Genomic DNA, 22,319 nt, shown 5'->3' with positions numbered 1-22,319 from the left:
AGATGATGCATAAGGACACTTTTGTTTTCATATTTAATAATACATGCTTAATTCATAATCATTAGATTATCAACTGACATTAATGCTTGGTCACTGAGCTAGTCACTGAAGAGGACTTGAGCTGGGTCAGGGAAGAAGGCCACTGTGAAAGGACCTAAGAAAATGGTGAGAAGAGTTGGGTTAATAATAAGAACCCCTGAAGTTTGTGGGGCGTTATCCCACTGACAAGCACTTGCACACCTTGATCGTCCAGCTCAGACTCTATCGCCTACTCTGGGTGACTCTGGTAATACTCTACCTCCACCCCCCACTGCCCCGCCTCAGATCTTAGTTGCTCTGCCATAAAATATAAGAGTTGGACTTGATCAATGGTTTTCAAATATATATAGCAGCAGAACCCTTATTCTCCTCCCTATAAATTGACACTAGAATTATGTTTATAAAACTGATAAAAGTGGAGCTGCGTGGGGTCTCACCGGGTTCCTCTCATCTTTCCCGGATGGCTCCTAATATATTAACTCTGGTACCACACCAGTCAAAAGAACCCTGCCCTATTATCCCTTTAGCTGATAATAGTAACAGTTAGCATTTCAGCCAGGCATAGGTCTTAGTCTCTGACATGTCTTAACCCCATCTATCCTCACGACACCCTTGGTCCTTATAAAAGTTAAGTGATTTGCCGGGTCACAGCTAATAGGAGACTGAGTCCGCCTTCAGAGCCAAGCCTGTTACCTCCCCACACCTCTGCCTATAGTCCCAGTGGCCCAGGCCTTTGCCCTGCCCCAGGTCCAGATTCAGGGTAGGAAGGAGATGAAGTAGCTATCCTCAAAGGGATTAGAGAATAAAAGATTTTCCACTGGCTAATCCTTTCAGCATTAAGTGAGGAGGCAGCTTGCTGATTCTGGGTTCCCACCAAAGGTGGAAGCTCATTATATAAAGGCTGGAAGTATGTGTGCCAACAACTCCCTTCCCCCAGCAACCACGCATGCGAAAGTTTGATAGAACACAATTCGAACAGGCATTCATTAGGCAAGAAGCCCATTTCTGCTTAATCACAGGCAGTGAAAGAGCAAAGAAATTGGATCAGCCTACATGCGCCCCAGCAAAAGCCCCTGGAAGGCTTTGATACATGCAAAGGCTGTTTTCTAATGATATGCATCTTAGAAAACTGGGGTTAGAAAGTGTTATGGATTGAATCGTCTCCCCCCGCAAATGTGCATCAATTTGGCTATGCCATGACTTCCAGTGTTGTGTGATTGTCCGCCATTTTGTCATCTGATGTGATTTTCCTACATATTGTAAATCTTATTACTATGATGTTAATGAGATGGAGTAGTGACAGTTATGTCGATGAGCTCTACAGGATTGGATTGTGTCTTAAACCAATCTCTCTTTCTATATGGGAGACAGAAGCGAGCAGAGAGACCGGGGGACCTCATAGCACCAAGAAAGCAGCACCAGAAACAGAGTGCATCCTTTGGACCCGGAGTGCCTGCACCTGAGAGGCTCCTCAACCAGAGTAAGATTGATGGTGGGGGCCTTCCTCCAGAGCCGATGGAGGGAGAGGGCCTTCCCCTGGGGATCGGCTCTCTGAGTTTGGACTTCTTGCCTACTAGACTCGGAGAATGGATTTCTCTTTGTTGAAGCCATCCACTTGTGTTATTTCTGTTACAGCAGCACTAGATAACTAAGGCAGAAGGAAACCCAGCAGGATAGAGTCCTCCTGGCACAAACTATACATCAATTAACAGCTATTTACTGAGCACCTAACACCTACCTACAGAGATCTGAGCACTGGGCCAGGTGCCAGCCACTGGACCAGGAGCTAGGGATACAGAGGTGATTTCTCTGAATGGCAAACACTTTCGGAACTTAGAAGACTGGTCCCACAGGCTATAAAACCAACTCTTTAGCCATGTCCTACCATGCACTACAAGCTCCACTCTTTTGGAAGAACTTTGATGAGCTCCATTCACAGCTTGGCACTAATGCTCTTAACTTGAGCAAGTCTTAAATACTCCTCATACTGTTTCCTCTGCCTAGAGTGCTACTGCTTTCTCTTAGTTACCTAAACCATTTGTCCTTATGGACTGACTCGGTGCCACCCCTCCCAGGACACCTCCTGATTGTCCTAGACTGGTTAGGTGCCATCCTATAGGCTTCCACTGAATCCTGTGTTCACCCAATTCAGCCCATTGCCTGTGTCTGCTTCCTTGTCTGTCTCCTCAGCTAACACTGAAACTGGCAGAGGAGGTGCTGACTAAACGTTTCATGACTCAAACTGAGATTCTCTGGCTGCAGTTACTTCTTCTGTTAAATGCGGGGCATGATGGGTAAGATCATCAGTGCAGCCCATCTAGCTCTGACATGCTGTGGATCTAAGATGGAGAAAAAGATTGCTGGGTGAATACTAGTTGCTAGAAGTCGGGTGGTTTCCTCCTTGGAGCTTTCCAATCAGGTGTGCCGATGTTGTTCTTCCTGGTGAATCCATGTGGAACTCTGGATTACCTGAGCTCTAGGTAAGCCTGTCTAAAACAGAGCTATTTGTTCACTTTCTCGGAGAGCTTCTAGGCTCTAACATAGAAGAAAGGGTAACACACTTTGGAATGAGACAGACTTGGGGTTCAGTCCTGGCTCTAATACTTGCAGGTTGTTTAACCTTGGACAAGTTTTGAACCTTTCTGGGCTTGTTTCCTAATATGTAATAGAAACACAATTGGTTTATTTTATAAATCTTATATCTTCCATTACTCGTGGTTCTTTGGTACAGAATCCTCACTTTCCATGCGGGAGACCTGGGTTCAATTCCTGGCCAGTGTACCTCAAGCACAGCTACCACCCATCTGTCAATGGCTTGTGTGTTGCTATGACACGGAACAGGTTTCAGCAGAACTTCTAGACCAAAATAGATTAGGAGGAAAGGCCTGGTGATCTACTTCTCAATATCAGCCAATGAAAAGCCTGTAGATCACAACAGTCTAACCCACAACTGATCGTGGGGATGGTGCAGGGCCAGGCAGTACCTGGCTCCATTGTGCATGGGGGTCACCATGAGTCGGGCCAACTTGAAAGCAGCTAACAACGATGTTATTAAAAAGCTCAGTTCAGTGAGATAGTATATCTAAATTGGCCAGCATCTACCCATAAGTAATGAAAGACAGCCTTCCTTTTTTATCAATAGTAGTCATGGTTTACCCGCAAAGAATGAACACCTATGAGAACACAGAGTTCTTAGACGTAGGGTGTGTGTGTGTGGGGGGCCACAAACAGTTGGTAAAAAACAATCATTTTTCCAAACCCCAAAATTTTAGTTAAATACGCACAATTTTATTTATTGAAGAGATTAGGACAAAAACATGAAACCAAATACATGACAAAGCACCAGAGGCCATAGATCCTCACCATGCACATCCCTCAATCTTTCCTCCTAACAAGGGACTTAAAAAATAGGGGAGAGGGGGGAAGAAAAAAAGGTCCTCCTTGACACAGCACCGTCTTCAGAATGTTAAAAAGAACAAAAAACAAAAAAAAACCCTCTCTCCTTTATATCATCCATTATCAAAATAGAACCAAGGGCAAATCCATGGCCGCCTTGTCTCCTGATTATGAGCGGTCAAGCCGCCCTCCTGGGAACGTGAACAACATGGCTCCTGCTGAGCAGGCATAAAGCATCCAAGGGTCTGCACATACATGCCACATACTAGAATTAAGCACAGATTCAAGTAACATTTACCTACTAGAGTCCACGTGTTACCTACCCAAAAACATGACCATTTCACAAAACATATACAGGCAGTAAAATCCAAACAACTGAGGTACTGGAAACACAAATATTTATGCCAAAGATTTCTGTATCATACAGCAATAGAAAAGCAGTAATAAAAAACATTTTGCCACTCAAAATCAAATAAAGCTATCTAGAAAAGCCAAATAAAAGGTTATTTCAGGGACAGAAATACTCAAACAAGAAAAAAAAAAATGATAAATGTTAACTACAGCATGTAACATGTCATCCCAAGTCAACCCGTAATTGAAGTACTGGCTTAATACATCACAATGTGACATTTTCCTTAATAAATAGAAGAGTTCTTGAAAATACAAAGGTGCGTATTGGGATAGAGAGCTGTTTTTATTTATATCATCCTAGCTTTCAGCTTATTATCCTTCCCACTCTCTCTATTGAGGGTTTACTCCAAACCAGAGGGCCTCCCAAGCTAAAAGGATCATTCTTCATAAAGAAAACTAAATAGCTGCCCTGTATTTGATACATGTGGGACAACCTGCTTTGTTTCACTCGTTTCCAATAAAACAAAGACAAAATGTTTAGTTGAGATCAGAGTGTTGCAAAAGCTTAAGACTCCCAGGGCTATCTCAGGCCACGGTTATCATCTCAGCAAAGAGGAATGCCTGTAATTCAAACCCTCATCATTCAAGAGAAAAAAAGCAACAATTAAGGAGTTGACTTTCTCTTTTCCTTCCTTCTTCCTTTTCTTTCCCCTCCACTTTAAACTATGATAGGAGTAATGCATCTGGGAGTCTGGCTTCGAGTAGCTTCCTGCCACAAACCAACTGACACAAAACAGAATAGCTTGTTAAAGGGCAGATTTTTTCCCCTTCAGGGAGCAGAGCCTTAACGTTGTCATTTCCTGACCAGGATACTAAAGAGTTTATTTAGAAGAAATGAGTTGAAGAGAGCTATTAAGAGACACAAACTGGACTTTTTTTTGTTTTCTTTTAGTTTAGCACCCAGGTTGCGTGTCAGTCTGTGTGCACCGAATTAATGATCAGATAGGTGGTTGGCTTGATTTAAAAAGAAGAAGATATTCTCAGCCAATTATACCTGCCCTGAATCATGACAAGAAGTTAAACGCTAACAGTGCGATGCCAAGATGTGAGTTTGAGGCAGAGAGTTTCCGTTCTGTCAGGATCTGCAACTATTTTTGAACAAAACAAAAAGGGGGGTAGGTGGAAGAGGCCCAACTGCCAGGGGTGGTCTCCTCTGCTCCATCAGGGAAGAGAAGCCCCAGGATGCTCCCTGTTGCTTCAATCCCACCCATCGGACCTGATCACAGAGCCCAACCCCACCCCCCCATGTCTCTTGCCCCCATGCTACATGGTTAGTCAGCTCCTTGAAGGTTTTCCTTCTTTGAACCAAGAAACGTGTGAGTGTGAGTGTCTTTCTTGCTACCAAGCGGGCGATGCGTGTTCCCTGGACGAACTCCTTCCTGATGCCCTCTCTCTCGCTCCTGGTACCTGCGGATTCCCTAGTCTCGGTGGGGTGGGAGCTCAGTTAAAGAAAGGGTCCAAGTTCTCTTCCATGTTGACATCCGGCACCAGCTGATCAGATACTTCCTTAGCACCATATCCTGAATTCGAGACGCTAAAATCTGTAGAAAACCAAGGATGGTCCAGAATTTCCTGGGAGGTCAGCCGCTCTGAGGGCTCCCGCCGCAGAATGCTCCGGATGAGGCACTTGGCCTTGGGCGACAGAGTCTCTGGAATGTTGAACTGGCCACGCCGGATCTTGCTGAAGAGGGAACTGGGCTCAATGTCATGGAAAGGGTACCGCCCTACCAACATGGTATACAGCATCACTCCCAGGCTCCACACGTCGGCTGCCTTGCCCGAGTAGCTGCCACTGGTGTTCAAGATCTCTGGGCTTACATAAGCTGGACAGCCGTGCTTGTCGGAGAGGGAGTCATCATCTCCCCGCAGAATGTACGCATCTTCCAGGCTTTCCAGCTTGACCCGAGTCCTGCAAGAGAAGGAGGAAAACATGAAGTCCTGAGGGTGATCTGAGGCATGTTAACCCCATCGTTATAATACAGCTCTTGCTCATTTCCAAAAAAAAGAAAGGTTGCCACCAAGCTGACTCTGACTCACGGTGACCCTAAGTGTGTCAGAGTAGAACTGCACTCCATAGGGTTTTCAATGGCTGATTTTTCAGAAGTAGATCACCAGGCCTTTCTTCCAACGTGCCTCTGAGTGGACTCGAACCGCCAACCTTTAGGTTAACAACCAAGCACATTAACTGCCTGCATCACCTGGGAACTCTAATGACTCCTCATCCATTCATTCATTCATTCATTTGACCAGCCAAACATTATTTACTGAGCAACATCTATGTTCCAGGCACCACTGCAGGGGCTGGGAGCACATATGTCAACGAGACTGACAGGTTTTTTTGTCATGAAGCTTACATTGTATTACAGGACACAGACCTTCGGGAAGCAAGCAAACCATAAATAACATTCTTAGCACCCCTGTCTTAGTGATCAGCAAAAGACAGATTAAGTAATTCTGTCAAAGTCACAGAAGGGTGATGATAGGGACTCGCAGGAATCAAGCCCAGACCTAATCAACTAGGAAGCCCAAAGATGCTCTGTACACAACTTCCTATGAACATCAGGCTGACCTGATGTAACACAGTCTGAACGTCCTTTCATATTATTTAAATGCATTTTGGCCTCACAAATGTCATCTTTCTCTTGTCAGACATATAGGATTTTACTACCCCATTTTACAGATAACAAGACAGGCCCACAGAGATTCCATAAGTTGCCCAAAGCCTTTTAGCTGGGAATAGAGAAGACTTGACCCAGAACCCTTCCTGAGTCAATCCTATTGCTCCTTCTGCTACACCAGAGCCAGGGAATGTCGAGTAGGAGTGGACTCACACACCCTGAACTTTCGAGGCCCACATCCTCCGCTCAAGCCCATCTTTTCTTTCCCAGATTTTCTGCTGATGTCATCTCCTAGCCCACCAATCCTACTCCAGGAGCATTGTCTGGGCCTAGTCCTTGGCATGGTACTTATCATCTGACTTAAAAACCAGTTGTCATCGAGTCAACTTCAACTCCTGGAGACCTCATGCGTGTCTGAGAAGAACTGTGCTCCATAAGGTTTTCAGTAGCTGAGTTTTCAGAAGTGTATCACCAGACCTTTCTTCTGAGGCACCTCTGGGTGAACTTGAAGCTCTAACCTTTTGGTTAGGAAGTGAAAACGTTAACCGTTTGCAATACCTAGGGGCTCCCTCTCTCATCTGATTTAGGTTACCTTTATCCTCTGTCTCTGTGACCACACCTATGATTCTGATTTCTCACTGTGCATGCGTGTGTGTGTGTGGACAGCAGAATGAGCCTGACGTCCTTTTCAAACTACTTACACCGTCCCCAGGTTTTCCTCTGCCACTTAAGAACCATTAAAGGAGTCCTGATGGCACAATGGTTAAGCACATGGCTACTAACCAAAAGGTCGGTGGTTGGAAACAACCAGCTGCTCTTTTGGAGAAAGATGTGGCAATCTGCTTCTGTTAAGAGTACGGTCTTGGAAAGCCTATGGGGCAGATCTACTCTGTCTTATAGGTTCACTAAGAGTCAAAATTGACTCAGTGGCAATGGGTTTTAAAGGAACCCTGGTGGAGCAATGGTTAAGCACCGAGTTGCTAACCAAAAAAGTCTGCGGTCTGAACTCACCCAGCAGCTCTGTGGGAGAAAGACCTGGTAATCTGCTCCCACAAAGATAACAACCAAGACAACCCTACGGGGCCATTCTACTCTGTCACATGGGGTGATTATGAGTAGAAATCAACTCAATAGCTACAAATAATTACTTTGCTGATGGGAATGAGAGACTTTCCTTGGAGTGTTGGAGAAATCCTCCATTGAACTGAGTCCCTAGAAACTAGAAATAATCTTTACACATCTCTCTGTCCCCAGTAGGGCTTGATATAATCGTTGGGTATAAAATAAATAAGTGTTCAGTAAATACTTTTGAATGAGCTGAATGCTCACACTTTACTGCACCTGATTTATAACAAAAGAAACTGAGTGTCAAGACACAAAGTATCTCATTAGAGGCTGCACTGTGAGTCATGCATTTGCCTTACCCAGCACTCCAAGCTCATTAGCCAATCTCCTTTCTTAACCCAGGGGCCTCTAGAGAATTCCTATTTCCCTAACCTGCTATCCTTCTCAGTAGAAAGTTAATAATTTCTACCTTTCAGTTCTTGAAACCAAAACCCTCCCCCTATTCTCCCTGCCCAAACAGTGACACTGCAGAGTCCAGTAGTTCTCAGGCCCCATAAACTTGGTTAATCCCATTCCATCACATCGGTTAAGGCTTGCTAAGAAGGTGACATGGGACAGGGAAGAGGGAAGAGGAGTTGGAGTTAGAATTTAGATAGCACTTACAAGGCCCATATCCCTGCGCACATAAAAGCATCTACCTTTTAGCCCCAAGGTGATGTTAATGAGGCTCAAATGAGCTGAGAACAGGAACATACTTGGAAAAACGACAACTGCCTCTTAGTCATAAGCAAGAGAGTATAAACCAGATCCATCCACTGCTATTTCTCTTCCTTCCTCCAACTGCAAGTCTTAGCGCTTCAGGGTGACCAATATGTTCTGAGAGAGTGTTGCAGAAGGGCGGTGATGTTCAAACTAACCAAGGATTGTTACCGGGAGCTCTCTACTGCAAAAAGTCCTGGTGAAATCCTAGGTTATTTGTAAGATTTCATATCTGGACTATGGGGGTTTCAAGGGTCAAGAAGTGTCTACTCTCCTTGCATAAATTTCCACTGAGCAAGAAATGGTTGTGGTAACCGGAAAAGGCACTGGGCTAGGAGCTAAGACAGCCTGTTTGCACCCTGGGCTGTATCTCTCACCTGCTTTGTGACTGTGGGTGAGTCATTCACCTCTGCTTCTCAGCCTTTAAAGGAGAGCATTAGACAAGGCAGTCTGAAGGTCCCTAACAGTTCTAACACTCTGCGATTCTGTGACATAGACCTTTTTATCTGTTCCCCCATACTCTAATATAGACAGCTACGTGTTTGTCACCTCCCCCTCCAGCTAATACTCGATAAAAATAGGAAAGGATCTAGATGTGCTAATCTGAAATTGAGCAGATTAAAAACAAACCTCTTCCTTCCTTTTCCTTCTAATCTAAGGTAGCAGGTGGAGCTGACCCACACCAGCCTCACTGAGATTGGAGATGAGTCAGCGAGCTGCGAGGGGTGGAGAAGGCACTGTGAACCACAGGCACAAGCAAGCTCTCTCAACATGCTCCTGACCCCCTCCTGTCCCTTATGCTCTGCTATCAGCAGCTCTTGCCTAGCTTCAGGGGTAAGCCAAATACCTCACCTCCAGTTTCACCATTCTTGGCAGGAGAGTAGATATGGGATAATTATAGTGGTGGAAGTCATGAGAGTAATAAACCCTCACATCTGCGTGACAATGGAGAGTCCAGTGGAACAAGCACTAGTCTTAGAATCAGGTTTGGGGCCAAGTTCCTCTGCCAAAATCCTCCAGTGGTATCTCAGCTGATTCAACGTAGAAGCCAATGTCTCCACCGTGACTGCAGGTGACCCCATGGCCTTTCAACCACATCTTTAGCCACTCTCCCTTTCTCTATTCTGGACTCTTTACTATTCTTCAAATGCATCTACTGACCACGTTCTTTCTTGGGGGCCTCTATACTTATTTTCCCTCTGCTGGATGTTTTTTCCCCCAAGTAAGTGCACAACTCACTCCCACTCACTTTCAGTCTCTGCTCAAATGAACTCTATTAAAGAGACCCTGCCTGACCATCCTATATAAAGCAGCACCCACTGCCCAGCACGCCCCATTCCCCTTATCACTACCTGAAATAGTATGCATTTATATAGTTACATATTTATACTTGAGAGGCAGTGGTCTTTCAATGGTAGAATTCTTGTCTTCCATCAGGGAGATCCAGGTTCGATTCCTGGCCAATACACTTCGAGGGTAGCCAATACCCATCTGTCAGTGGAGGCTTGCATGTGGATGTGATGTTGAACAGGTTTCAACAGAGCTTTCAGACTAAGTCAGTCTAGGAAAAAAGGCCTGGCAACCTACTTCTGAAAATCTGTCAATAAGAACTCTCCTGGATCACAGGGGTCTGCCCGGCAACCCATCCTGGGAATGGAGAGGGACTGGGCAGCGTTTCCTTCCATTGTGCATGGGGTTCCCAAGAGTCCAGGGTCAACCTGACGGCAACTAACAACCATGACCACGTATTTATACTGCAGGTATTATTTCAGTGGTCATTTCAGGGAGATCACCTCATTCCCCACCTTCAGAATGTACACTTCAGGAGCTTATGGGCAGGTGGCTGAGGTCACTTTGTGTGTAGTGAACAGCACCTACATACACTGCTATTCCTCTAGCACCTGTGCTAAGACCTGGCAACTAGTAGGTATGCAAAAAATGAATGAGAGGGGCAGTCATGGTAGTTGCCCCTCATAGCATCAGTGTGCTTACCTTTAAAGGAACAACTCTGCCTGCTCTGTCTACCCGGGCAGGGTTAAGTGGGGGTCAAATGAAAGATCTCTGGAGGACATGGTTTATAAACTGTAACACCTCAGAAAGAGGTTGGTGGGGGGAAGAAGGCAGATATAATCTCAAGGACTTTGACTGCCACTGCCTCAGCCCTTTCATGAAACTGTCCTTACCACCTCAAGCTCTTTATGCTAAGCCAAATCTAAGGTCCATTTTCATAACTGTCCCCTTCTAAGTCACAACTTTTGATTGTGACCCTGTCCCTCACCCCCTCCTACCCCTGAGCACCAACCAGTGTTCCCCACATTCAAAGCATCCTAACTCCTCTTCCTAGAAGCCCTCCAAATGACAGAGGGCAACAAGGGCCTTAGAAGAAACGGTTATGGGCTCCATTTTATGAATTCAACTGCCCTCGCAAGAGTCCTTGGGTGGTGCAAACAATTAACACCCTTGGCTACGAACCAAAAGGCTGGAGGTTTAAGTTTACCCAGAGGTGCCTTGGAAGAAAGGCCTGACAAATCACTTTGGACATTTCAGCCATTGAAAACCCTATCTCTGGAGCACAGCTCTACTCTGACACACATGGGGTCACCATGAGTCTGAGCTGGAGTCCACTTGATGGTGACTAGTTTTCAGAGGAGCACACCTCCCTCCTCCCCCACCTCAAGATGATGATTCATTAGCTATGCAAATACTTACTGAATCTGAGAATGAAATAAATCACCATTCATTATCTATCTGGCATGCATCATCCTTCCTTTTAGAGTCTAGGGCTTTAGTGGGGAGGGTCTGGATCTGTCATGTTGAGTTCAGTACCTGTGGCAGGGCCACCGAATGGTCAGACAAACCAGGCCAGTTCAGAGAGAAAAGCTTTATCCTGAAGTCAGAGACACCTGGGTTCAAATTCTGGCTTTGAAAACTACTGAGAATCAAATATAGCAAAACCTGGGAGAGCCAGAACTCAACGGGACTGCCTTGTTTTTCCAGGTCTCGCAAGTTTTCCACCTCTGACAGGGTGCTTTTGACAGGGCGCTTATGAGTGCTCTCTATTAAGAATTCTACCTTGCTTTAGTTTTGAGTTTTCCTTCTCTAACAGGTTTCTGCCTTACACAGGTTCTGCCTTTTGCAGGTTTTACTGTATCAAATGTCATCTATTTGCCTAAATGTTGACTAGGTATCTACATGTATTTTCTCTTTAAAATAAACTTCCAAGGCAGGTATTATTGTTCCCTTTCAAGGATACTGAGCTTAAGACTCAGAGAAGTTAAGTAAGCCCAGGCAGCTAGCATATAGCTAATAAGTGGCTGAGTGCCCACCTTCCTCTGGGCAGGGGCCAGCCCCTCTCAGCCCTGTCGCACCTACCAAAGAATTCAGCGCAGGAGACCACACCCAGGGACACTTTGTCAACTCGGTTCCTTCAAAGTGTGTGGTACTTGCGCACCCCAGGGTCAGGGAGAGGTCGGCCTTTGGGGCAGGAGGGAGGAACCGGCATGAAGGAAAAAGAAGCCTAGAAAAAGAAGGGAGGAAACGAAGCACTCACAGCCTTCTTCTGACCTTGCCTCCTCCTTGGAACATCCTGCACTTGTTCACATCACTCATAGGCAAGGGTCGAGGCAAGCGGTCTGGATTCCGTCTTTAAACAAGGCCCTTTCAGGATGCACGCCATGTCGGGGGAGCGTAGGGGAATCAGATGGTCTGGGTTAGGGTTTAGCTCTGGTCCCCATGGACTTCCTATGCAACTGCAGATGAGTTACTGAATGTCTCTGGGCCTTGGCTTCCTCCTCTGGGAAACCGGACTACTGTCCTCTATGCTCAAGATAATGTAGGTGAAGTGCCTAGCAGGGTGCTGGAACGTGTCAGAAATGGAAGATAAAATGAACAGAACGGTCTCTCACCTTCTGAGGTCCACTAAGCAGTCTGAGGACTATGAATTTTCCAGGCAAAGAATTGATTTTCATAGATATCAACAGAAGCACCTGGACCTAGTAATTCAAATGTCCCACTAATCATTCAGGCAATTAAGACATTTAGTTGGCGGTTTGAACTTACCAAGAGGAACCTCGGAAGACAGGCCTGGCAACCTGTTTCTGAAAGGTTACCATCTTGAAAACCCTATGGAGCAGTTTTATTCTGCACACTTGGGGTCACCATATGTCAGAAACAACTCAACGGCACCTAACAACAACATGAGCACTGATTCTGTTTGAGGTCCAAACTAGGTACTGGGCATACAGACAGGGCAAGTAACCCCCATCCTCTCAGTTTTTCAAAGATTAAATGAAATAATACAAGTACCAAACTTGTTGAGTCGATTCTGACTCATAGCAACCCTACAGGACTGAGTAGAACTGCCCTGTCGGGCTTCCAATGAGTGGCTGGTGGATCTGAACTGCCGACCTTTTGGTTAGAAGCCAATTGCTTAACCATGGTGCCACCAGAGCTCCAATACAAGTACAGTACTTATCAAAGTGCCAGGCATGGTAGATCTGCACAAAAGGGTGGCAATGACCGTACAACCTGTGAAAGCTGGAAACTGTGTAAGGCAGAAACCCGTCAGAGAAGGAAAACGCCAATATTTTCCACTAAAATAAGCGATAGAAAAGCGGTAAGACTGCACTCTGTCAAAAGTGGAAAACATGAGAGACCCAGAAAAACAAAGCAATTCTAGCAAGTTCCGGCTCTCACAGGTTTCACTGTAAAATTACTGACTGTATGAAGATAAGGTGCCCACCCTTCACGCTAGGGCCTAGTGGAAAAGAGATAAGCAAGAATAAAATGCAAATCCCAGGCAGACTGAAGTAGATGTGAATTCTCTGACCACGCTCCTTCCTGGGGCCTTTGTACTTACTCTCCTCACTACCTGGAATGCTCACCCCCCAGGTATGTGCCCAGCTCACTCTGGCTCATTTGTATCAGCAGTCCAGATTAAGGTGATCCGGTGTGCGTCATGGAGGTGGTGCGGGGGGCGGGGGGGGGGGGATGGTGGTGGTGGTGGTGGTGTTTGCGACTGAAGAGCTATAAATGACAGTGATTATCTCCTGCAACTTCTCAGGAGAAGGCAACACCTCCCTGTGAGCAGCAAGCCCCAGGCAGGATGTATCTGGCCAGAGAAGCTGGATCCCTGCTAGCCTTTTGCAATCTGTCCCTGGCATAAGAAGGCAACAGCCTGCTTAGCTTTCAACCTGCTGAATGAACAAGACTCACACATGGGCAGCCTGTGTACTCAATGCCAGCCCAGCCCAGGGCCCAGGCCTTGTGTCACCTGATCCTGGTGCCAGGTGAGGAAGCCAGAGCCAGCAGGATGTGGTTCCACTCCAGCCTCCTTGCAGGAGCAAGGCCTTGAAAACCCTGTTCCTCCTCCTCTCCCCCCACCACAGGCTTCAAAGGGCCCACCTGACCACAGGCAATAGCTCTTCACTTTCAGCCTCAGTTTTTCCTCTGTAAAATAAGAACAAATGGCTAAATGGCCAGAAAAGTGCTCTTCTAGTTTCAAAATGTCAAATATTTTAAGTTTTTTTTTTAATTCTTAAGTTATAGTGATGACAACACTTCCTATATGAAATTCTAACAGTAATGATAATAGTAAAAATAGTTACCACCACCACAAAGTAACGTGCATGTATTAAGTATCTAATAAAGACTGGGATGTTTATAGTCTCTATCTCTATTTCTTGTAACAAAACTGAAAGGCAATCGAAACAGGAGCATAGAGAATTACACGCCCAAGGCCATATATATGGTAACTGCAAAAACAGAGATCTGAGACCACATCAGGAAATTTCTAATGTCAGTGTTCTCCTGGAAATATGTCATGACACTCACATCCCAGAATTACAGTGTTGAAGAAAGCAAAACTTTTAAAGGGAGACCCTGAATGTATGGAGACAAATACGGCCCCAGATTTACTTAGCACTTGACCACAGGAGCCCCAGTGGCACAATGGTTAAGCACTCAGCTGCTAACTAAAAGACAGGCAGCTCACCATTGCATACGTTATCTGACTGCGATAGCTCATGGGAAACCCTGGTGGCCTAGTGGTTAAGTGCTATGGCTGCTGACTGAAAGGTCGGCAGTTTGAATCCACCGGGTGCTCCCTGGAAACTCTATGGGGCAGTTCTACTCTGTACTATAGGGTCACTATGCGTCGGAGTCAACTCGATGGCAATGGGTTGGTTTTACAGTTCACGAGGTAGAAGGAGGTGACTGTTCTGTCCGTTTACTTGATGAAGAAACTGAGGTACAGAGAGTAGGTGTGACTTGGCCCAGCTCAGAATCCAACCCAGGTTTTTAACCTCGAAGTCTAATGTTCCATCTACAATCTAAAAAAATGGCCTACACAAACAAATCATGCTTTGCTTTTAAGCCTTTAAACACCACCCTGAGCTCTTGGCAGGAAGAGATCAGGACAGGGTGGGCCAGGGTGGGGTTGGCCTGGGAGTTCAGCCAGTCGAAGTGGGCCTGGCAGGGACAGGAAGTCCGGCGGCCTGAGGTCAGTGAAATTCAGAGAAGTCAGTGAAGGCCATCACGTTGGGTGGGTCCAAGCAGGCTAAGGGTCAAGTCAGAAAGCTCAGCTGTAGCTGGATCTGGCCTTGCTCTGTCTGCTACTGAAAAGCAACCTTGGCTGCCAGTCCAGTTGTGCAAGCAAGGGCCCCACTTGGGGTTATTGCTAAAGGGGACCCCAGGGAAAGACAGTCCCACCACACAACCAACATCACCCTGATCTGGTAGCCACTGTTAGAGCTCGACAGGCTGCTGAACTATCCCAAAACATTTTCACTCATTTCATTGCATGAATTTTTTTCTGCAGTCATCTCAATCTGAGAGCCAACTCTGCACCAGGTCCTACAGATTGAGTGGTGAATAAGACCCTACTCCTATCACAAAAAAATCACAAGTTGCTCCCAAATCAGCAGGGGAGAGCAGCAGTAAATAAGTGACACATTCCAGGATACTGGGAGAAGTCTGTAGGGAGGCCAAGCACAGGGGAGGGAGGTGGTTAGTTCTACAAAGTGCCATAATCCCCTCATTACCCTACACCACCACCACAGTCTGGGAGATGGGTGTTACTGAGCCCATTTGATGTAAGAAAATTGCAGCTCAAAAAGATTAAGTAACTTGCCTAGGAAAAGCAGAGTGGGGAAGGAGAAACTCAATCTGACTCAAATGCCCAGGTGTCTTGCACATCAGCAGGCTGCCCAGCCTGGAGGAACCGCCTGCGTTGTCCTCCTCAGGCTCTGACTCATCATGGCCCCGGGAAGCAAGGGGGAAGCCATTCCACCCCTGAATGCCTTCCCACTGCCAGTGAAGAAACCACAGAAGTGACGCCTGAAGGCCGCAGAGGCGCTGGCAGAGGAAGTATGTCTCTGTCTCCATAGGAACAGACAGGGAAACCCAAGAAAAGACAGTGCGGCTCTGAACTCCTCATCAATACTCCATTCACCACTCACTCCACTGCACTGAGACTTGGCTCCCGAAGGATCCCTAACAAATCAATTGATTTGGCATTTCAGAAAAGCTTCTACAAGCAATCTACAACTCAGTGCTGGACAGCTCTGCCCACGGGCCCACCCAGCTGTGCCTCATCCAGGTAGAGCCAGGGGCACCCAGACATGTTGTTCCTGCTCATTCAAACTCCAGAACATTCCTACCAGTGACTCAGTGGTGGGGTAGAGGATGCAGGCAGGGCTCAGTCTCTCCAGACCCCACCAGCCCAGGGAGCACTCGGGGAGCAGTCAATGGAATTCTGTCCACACATATCACTGAGCAAGTTGGGGATGCTCCAGTTGGCAGAGTGAGTTCTAAACTGGGGCTCTCCTAGAGATGCCTTAACACATACTGAACAAGTTCTAGACACTGCTCTTGGTTATGCCACTAACACATTATGGAGTCTTGGGTAAGGACCTTCCCCTCCTGGTTTACCTGTAAAATGATAGGGTTTGGTTTAATCCCCCCCCTTACTTACCCCCACCTCCAATTCAATCCCCCTGTCATAGTCCTAGTTCAAGCCTCATCATCCTGAAATTGGTTCCCACCTTCTGTCGATCACTAGCCCATCCTTTACATACATGCCCAGAATTACAACTCTGACCACATCACTGCCCCGTTCAGAATCTCTTCAACAGCTCCTCCTGGAGTTCAGGTCAAATCTGAGGTCACGGGCATGCAGCCAAGGCCCCAGACCCCTTCGTCCTCTGCACCCTCATCTTTGTCTTCCCACAGCTAACCCTCCAGCAGCACTTTCCATCCTACTCTAGCCTTTGCCATTCTTTCTGGAACCCCTTCTTGCATTGCCTTCACCTTCCCCTGCTACATCACTCAGACCTGCCTATGCAGGAGCCCATCCCTCTCTGATGCAATCACTCTCCACCTCATACCCCACTGTCAGAGTTATTCTGTCCCTCCCCTCAAAAGCCCAGGTGTTTTCCATAGCAGCAGGCTGTCCAGCACGATGACTATGCTGCACACACTTCCTCTATCACATGGTACTAAAAATAATCTTTACACTGTCTCTTCCAATCAGCAAGAACTCTCTTCATATTGCACCACGAATATCTAGCACTATTAGTAGGAGACACACACAAAAACTCATTGCCATCAAGTTGATTCCTTACACTGACCCTAGAGGACAGAGTAGAACTGCCCCATAGGGTTTCCTAGAAGCATCTGGTAGATTCGAATTACCAACCTTTTGGATAGCAGCTGAGCTCTTAACCACTGTGCCACCGGGGCTCCAAGCATTACACCAAAACCCACTGCCGTCAAATTGATTCTGACTCTTTGTGACTCTATAGGACAGAATACAACTGCCCCACAGGGTTTCCAGAGAGCGGCAGGTGGATTCGAACTGCTGACTGGTTAGCAGCTGTAGTTCTTAACCACTAACCACTGCACCACCAGAGCTACAAGCAGCACATAGTAGGTGCTTAATAAATGTTTGCAATACTGTGATTCCTGTGTCTAAGATGCCCCAGCTCCAGCATTCTAGAGATCAGGACATCTAGGTATGATTGGGCTTAAGAACTTTGATGTCTAGAGTCCACATAAATATTTTCAAAGAGGCTGGACTTTATTCTGTAATTTAGAAAAACTCTCCCAGAGTGTCATGTAAAGGACATTTAAAATGCGTTTCCAATCCACTGCGTTTTACCTTCAGCGTATCTAGGGGGCTGTCCTTATAATATTTATGTCTCTAGGGCATAAGGTGCTACTCAAACATCCACTCAATAAATTTTCACACATTCACCAAGTACTTTCAGTGCTAAGCCTTGTGCTAGTTATGGCAGATAGAGAGATAAATAGACTTCGTCTTAACAGTTCTTTGGGGAAAACAAAACTCCCCCGGTGAAGTAATGACTGGACCCAACAGGAGGCTTGGCTGGTCGGTTGCTAACTCGCGGCCCAGTCCTATGCCTGCCATGGCTGCTCAGAGGAAACTAACTACTGCACGCTTCATTTAGACTCCAGACGGCCAGGTCCTCATGGTGCACTCTTGCTGCTGTCTAATGGCAGGAGAAAATTCTTTCTATGGCTTAGGGACATGGGGTAGCATTTTATCTAGTCTATTTCCTGAAAACAACATAGTATTTGAGAGCCTGGGTGCAAACCCCAGGTCTGCCACTTCTTAGCTCAAAGACATTGTGCCTCAATGTTGTTATCTGTGAAACGGTGGCAACATATCTTGGTCCTAGGGCTTGAATTGGTTAATTTAAACACAGTAAATCCACTGCTATCAAGTAGATTCCATCCCACAGTGACCCTTTATGACAGAGTAGAACTGCCTCATAGGGTTTCCAAGGCTGTAAATCTTTATGGAAGCAGACTGCCACATCTTTCATTATTTCACTGGGCTGTAAGTCTAACGGAGGAAGAATTTTCCTCTTATTTGGTACTGCAGTGTCCCCAGCACCTAGGATAGTATCTGGCACATAACAAGGTGTTCAATAATTTTTTTGGTTGTTGTCAGTTACCATTGAGCCAGCTCCAACTCATGCAAACTAACGTATAACAGAATGAAATGTTGCCTGGTCCTTCATGATCATTGGCATGTTTGAGTCCATTTGTCATGAATTGAATAGTGTACCCAAAAAATATCCATCAACTTGACTAGGTCATGATTCCCAGCACTGTTTGACTGTCTACCATTTTGTCATCTGATGCAATTTCCCTGTGTTCTAAATCCTATCACTATGATATAATGAAATAGATTAGCGGCAGTTATATTGATGAGATCTTCAAGATAGTGTCTTAAGCCAATCTCTTTTGAGATATAAAAAAGGATCCAGCAGAGAGACATGGGGGCCTCATACCACCAAGGAGCAAGAGCCAGGAGAATAGTGCATCCTTTGGACCCGGGGTCCCTGTGCTGAGAAGCTCCTAGTCCAGGGGAAGACTGATGACAAGAACCTTCCTCCAATGCCGACAGAGAGAAAGGCTTCCCCTGGAGCTGACGCCCTAAATTTGGACTTTGAGCCTACTAGGCTGTGAGAGAACAAATTTCTCTTTGTTAAAGTCATCCGCTTGTGGTTTTCTGTTATAGCAGCACGAGATGACTAAGACATCATTCTTGCTGCTATCACATAAATTCATCTCTTTGAGGGATGTCCTTGTTTCCATTGTCTCTCTGCTTTACCAAACATGATGTCCTTTTATGGTGAGCAAAATCAATAACCCTCTGCGTTGTGGCATTATGAGGCTCAAAGCCATCAGATGATGAGCTGTAGAAGTGACGGTAGCTATCTTTTTAGGTACCTGCCACACACCAGGCACTGTGCTGGCTACTTTACATACATAATTATCTCTGACCTTCTCCCCATCACTAAGATAAGAAGACTTATTTCAGAGAAGGTAGGTCAAGTTCATACAGCTAAGTGGAGAAATCAAGTCTTAAAGATGTGCCCTCTATTTATGGGGCCCATCGGCCTGGGGGCCCCAGTCTAGCCCACCAGCTAACATATTAGGTGCACATGTGCAAAGAGTCCAACCAGGCGTCCTGCTGCAGAATCCCTGCTTCCTAGCCTGCTCCCACTCATGGGATCCTGAGGAAGATCTCCCCTCTCTGACTGTGGTTAGAAAAACCCTTCACAGATGAAATTACGTACTGCCAACGACACTGACAACACACTTAAAGAAATGTCACATTTGTCTACATCATTAAACAAAAGGGAATGATTGGTTAACTTCTCAATGGGTATGTAACTCTGAAAATAGCTCTCTTTGGAAAAGTGTCTATATGGGGGATTCCTAAGTGTTTTTTTTTTAGCCTTCTGGGCTCTCATACTGAGCAATGACCTAGATGTTAATAATCTCTACTTATCCCCAATTCTCTCATCCTGCCACCAGATTTCAATCTGAGCAGTTCCTGCCCCAAAAGGAGATTCTCGTTCATTCAACAAATAGCAACACCTGCCATGCTCCAGGGGCAGTAACTGCAATGCCCGCCATGCTCCAGGGGCAGGAGGCAGCCTTGGTCTGCAAGATGCTCCCAGTCTAGCAGGAGATGGGATAGACTAGATATGCACACAATTAGAATAGAACAGAGGGTATGCTGTGATGGAGGCAAGCTCAGGGTGCTATGGGAGTGAGATCACTTATCCAACCCAGGAAAAGGTAGGGAAGACAAGCCTTCCCCAAAGGTTGGCTGTGCCTTAAGGTGATCAACATAATAAGGGGATTCCAGCTCTGTCTCCTTCAAAGCAAAGCTGGTACCTATAGCCATGGAGTCAACTCTAACTCATGGAGATCCCATGTATGTCAGCGTGGAACTGTGCCCCACTGGGTTTACAGTGGCTGATTTCTCAGAAGTGGATTACCAGGCCTTTCTTCCAAGGCACCTGTGGGGGGATTCGAACATCCAATCTTTGTTAGCAGCTGAGCATATTAACTGTTTGTACACCCAGGGACCCCTCAAAGCAAAAAGGATGCATTCCTAAAGTACAGAAATACTACAACTTAAAATAATGAAAATTTCTATTAATGAAAGAAAAATAAGGTATGGTCTCTGGGGCTCTGATTTCTGCCCTCTCTACTTTGTTAGAGGAAACCCTGGTGGCATAGTGGTTAAGCGTTCAGCTGCTAACCCAAAGGTCAGCAGTCCACCAGGCGCTCCTTGGAAACCCTATGGGGCAGTTCTACTCTGTCCTATGGGGTAGGTATGAGTCTGAATAGTGAAACCTCAACAGAGGCAGGAGCGGGATGAAGATCTAAAGGAAGAGTCAACATAGATAGTAGCACCTGAAAGAGCTGACCCCGTGTGGTGGGGAGGAAGAAAGGTCTCCACCCCACAGGGAGGTGCAAGACCGTGCAGATGGCATTTATTGTATCCGAAAGCCCCTGGGCTGGCAGGTTTCTGCAAAAGGTCCCAGCTTCCCTCCTGCAGAAGCTGGCACTAATCAGCTTCCAGGAAGCAGAGGAAACGAAACCTGTGACGTCAAGAGATAAAGATCTTCTAGCCAAAGAAGAAATACATAAAGAGGCATGTTTCTGAGTTCACATGAGGTATTTCTGTGCTATGAAATGTCAACACGGAACTGTGATTGGGGGCAAGATGGAGAGGAGACGGGTGACAAGGAACCTTGTCCCAAGAGAAGAGAGAAATCAGGCTGAGGAACACTGAGACAGCTGTAGGAATAACACTTCTCCCACCTTTCTATAGGCAGCTCCCTCCTAGTGCGCCACTGAGTTTCTCCTGAGCTCAAGGCTTGCACCAGCTTACAGGGCTCGGCACATCCAGGTCCCTGAGCTAAGTGGCCCGCATCTCTGCTGAAGGCCAGGCGCTAAGTGCAGAGGAGGCTCAGCACAGCACGAGCCAAGGATTATCAATGGCTGATCTTGCGCCAATCATTGTGCTCGGTTACATCAATTCATTTAATTCTATGAGGAAAGTTCTCTTACTATTTCCGCTTTACCCTGGCACACGGAGGCAATCCTGGCACACGGAGGTTAAGTAACTTGTCAAGGTTATGTTTATGAGTAAGTGGAAGAGCACAGATTTGAATCCAGACAGCAACTCTCTGACTCTACGCTAGAATGGCTGGCCTTCGCCCAGGCTGAGGTCGTCCCTTAGGGCTCAGGTTGAAATAAGGGGCCCCAAATAATGGGCTGACCAAGCAGATCATTACTGGAAGGCACAGGGCAAACCCTGTAGGGACTTGGACACAGCTTTCTTATCTGATTCCAGGGCCCCCACCTGCAGGCTAGCACCTCCTACTTGCACAGACCATCTCAGATTTTACTGCAGGACCTGGGGATGCAGAGGGTGTGTCCAAGAACAGTTCAATCAGGATCAGGGGCTAATTTCTTCAAAACACTGCTCAATGCTTGTGGGTCTTGAGGTTTTTCACTTTTAGCAGTGCAAACTGAAGGCTCTGCCCTTCAGGAACAACTCTCAGGCAACAGGAACAGAAGCAGTAGCCCTGTCCAGACCTGGTGGAGCAGGCTCTCCATTCTTCCTGTTTGTCTTCCCTCGCATTATGTCTTCTGTTAACTCGCATCCATCTTCTCTTGCATCCATCTTCTTGTAAACCTTTGTAAACCCTTGTACTTTTCTGGGCCTCAAGTTCCACATCTGATGCAATTGACCAGCTGGTTGCCCTCTTAGCACTGATTTACTGATTATAACTGAATTAAAGAAAGTTGGAGGAGGACGTGGCCTAACCCCGAACCCCTACGTCACAAGGGTTCCAGTCCTCACAGAAAAGGCTGCCCAAGGGAGGGACCTCATTCTTCATGAACTGTCCCTGCACTCCTCGCCCGTAATCATATCACTGTGTTGACAATGTCTGCTTGAACAGGTGCCACTTACTGAGCACCTGCACTGCCCCATGAATCACACAGTCATCTCCTTTAATCCTTACAATCACCCAACAGGGGTGGTATTATTATTTCTATTTTGAAGCAGCATAGAAACACTAAATGACTCACCCAAGATCTGGCAGCGAAAAAGCCAGAATTTGAATTTCAAACCCAAATCAAAATAAAATGGAAGCAGAAGGTTCTGAGCTGCTGCTAATTCAATGCAGTAGC

The 22,319-nt window shown here is 46.3% G+C and overlaps 1 protein-coding gene across 1 annotated transcript in view; it reads right to left on the bottom strand.

Moving 5' to 3' along the window:
• Nucleotides 1-3,293: 3,293 nt before the first annotated feature.
• TRIB2 (tribbles pseudokinase 2) overlaps nucleotides 3,294-22,319 on the bottom strand; it is a 31,458-nt gene continuing 12,432 nt past the window's right edge. Inside the window, exon 3 of the mRNA XM_049903259.1 lies at nucleotides 3,294-5,755. Within this exon, the coding sequence (XP_049759216.1) occupies nucleotides 5,287-5,755 (469 nt within the window). The 3' untranslated portion in view covers nucleotides 3,294-5,286. The remainder of the gene's footprint in view (nucleotides 5,756-22,319) is intronic.

Source organism: Elephas maximus, chromosome 12 (assembly GCF_024166365.1).
Source record: "Elephas maximus indicus isolate mEleMax1 chromosome 12, mEleMax1 primary haplotype, whole genome shotgun sequence".
NCBI lineage: Eukaryota > Metazoa > Chordata > Mammalia > Proboscidea > Elephantidae > Elephas > Elephas maximus.
Note: the sequence above shows the minus strand (reverse complement) of the source record. Positions and strands in the feature narration are given on the sequence as shown.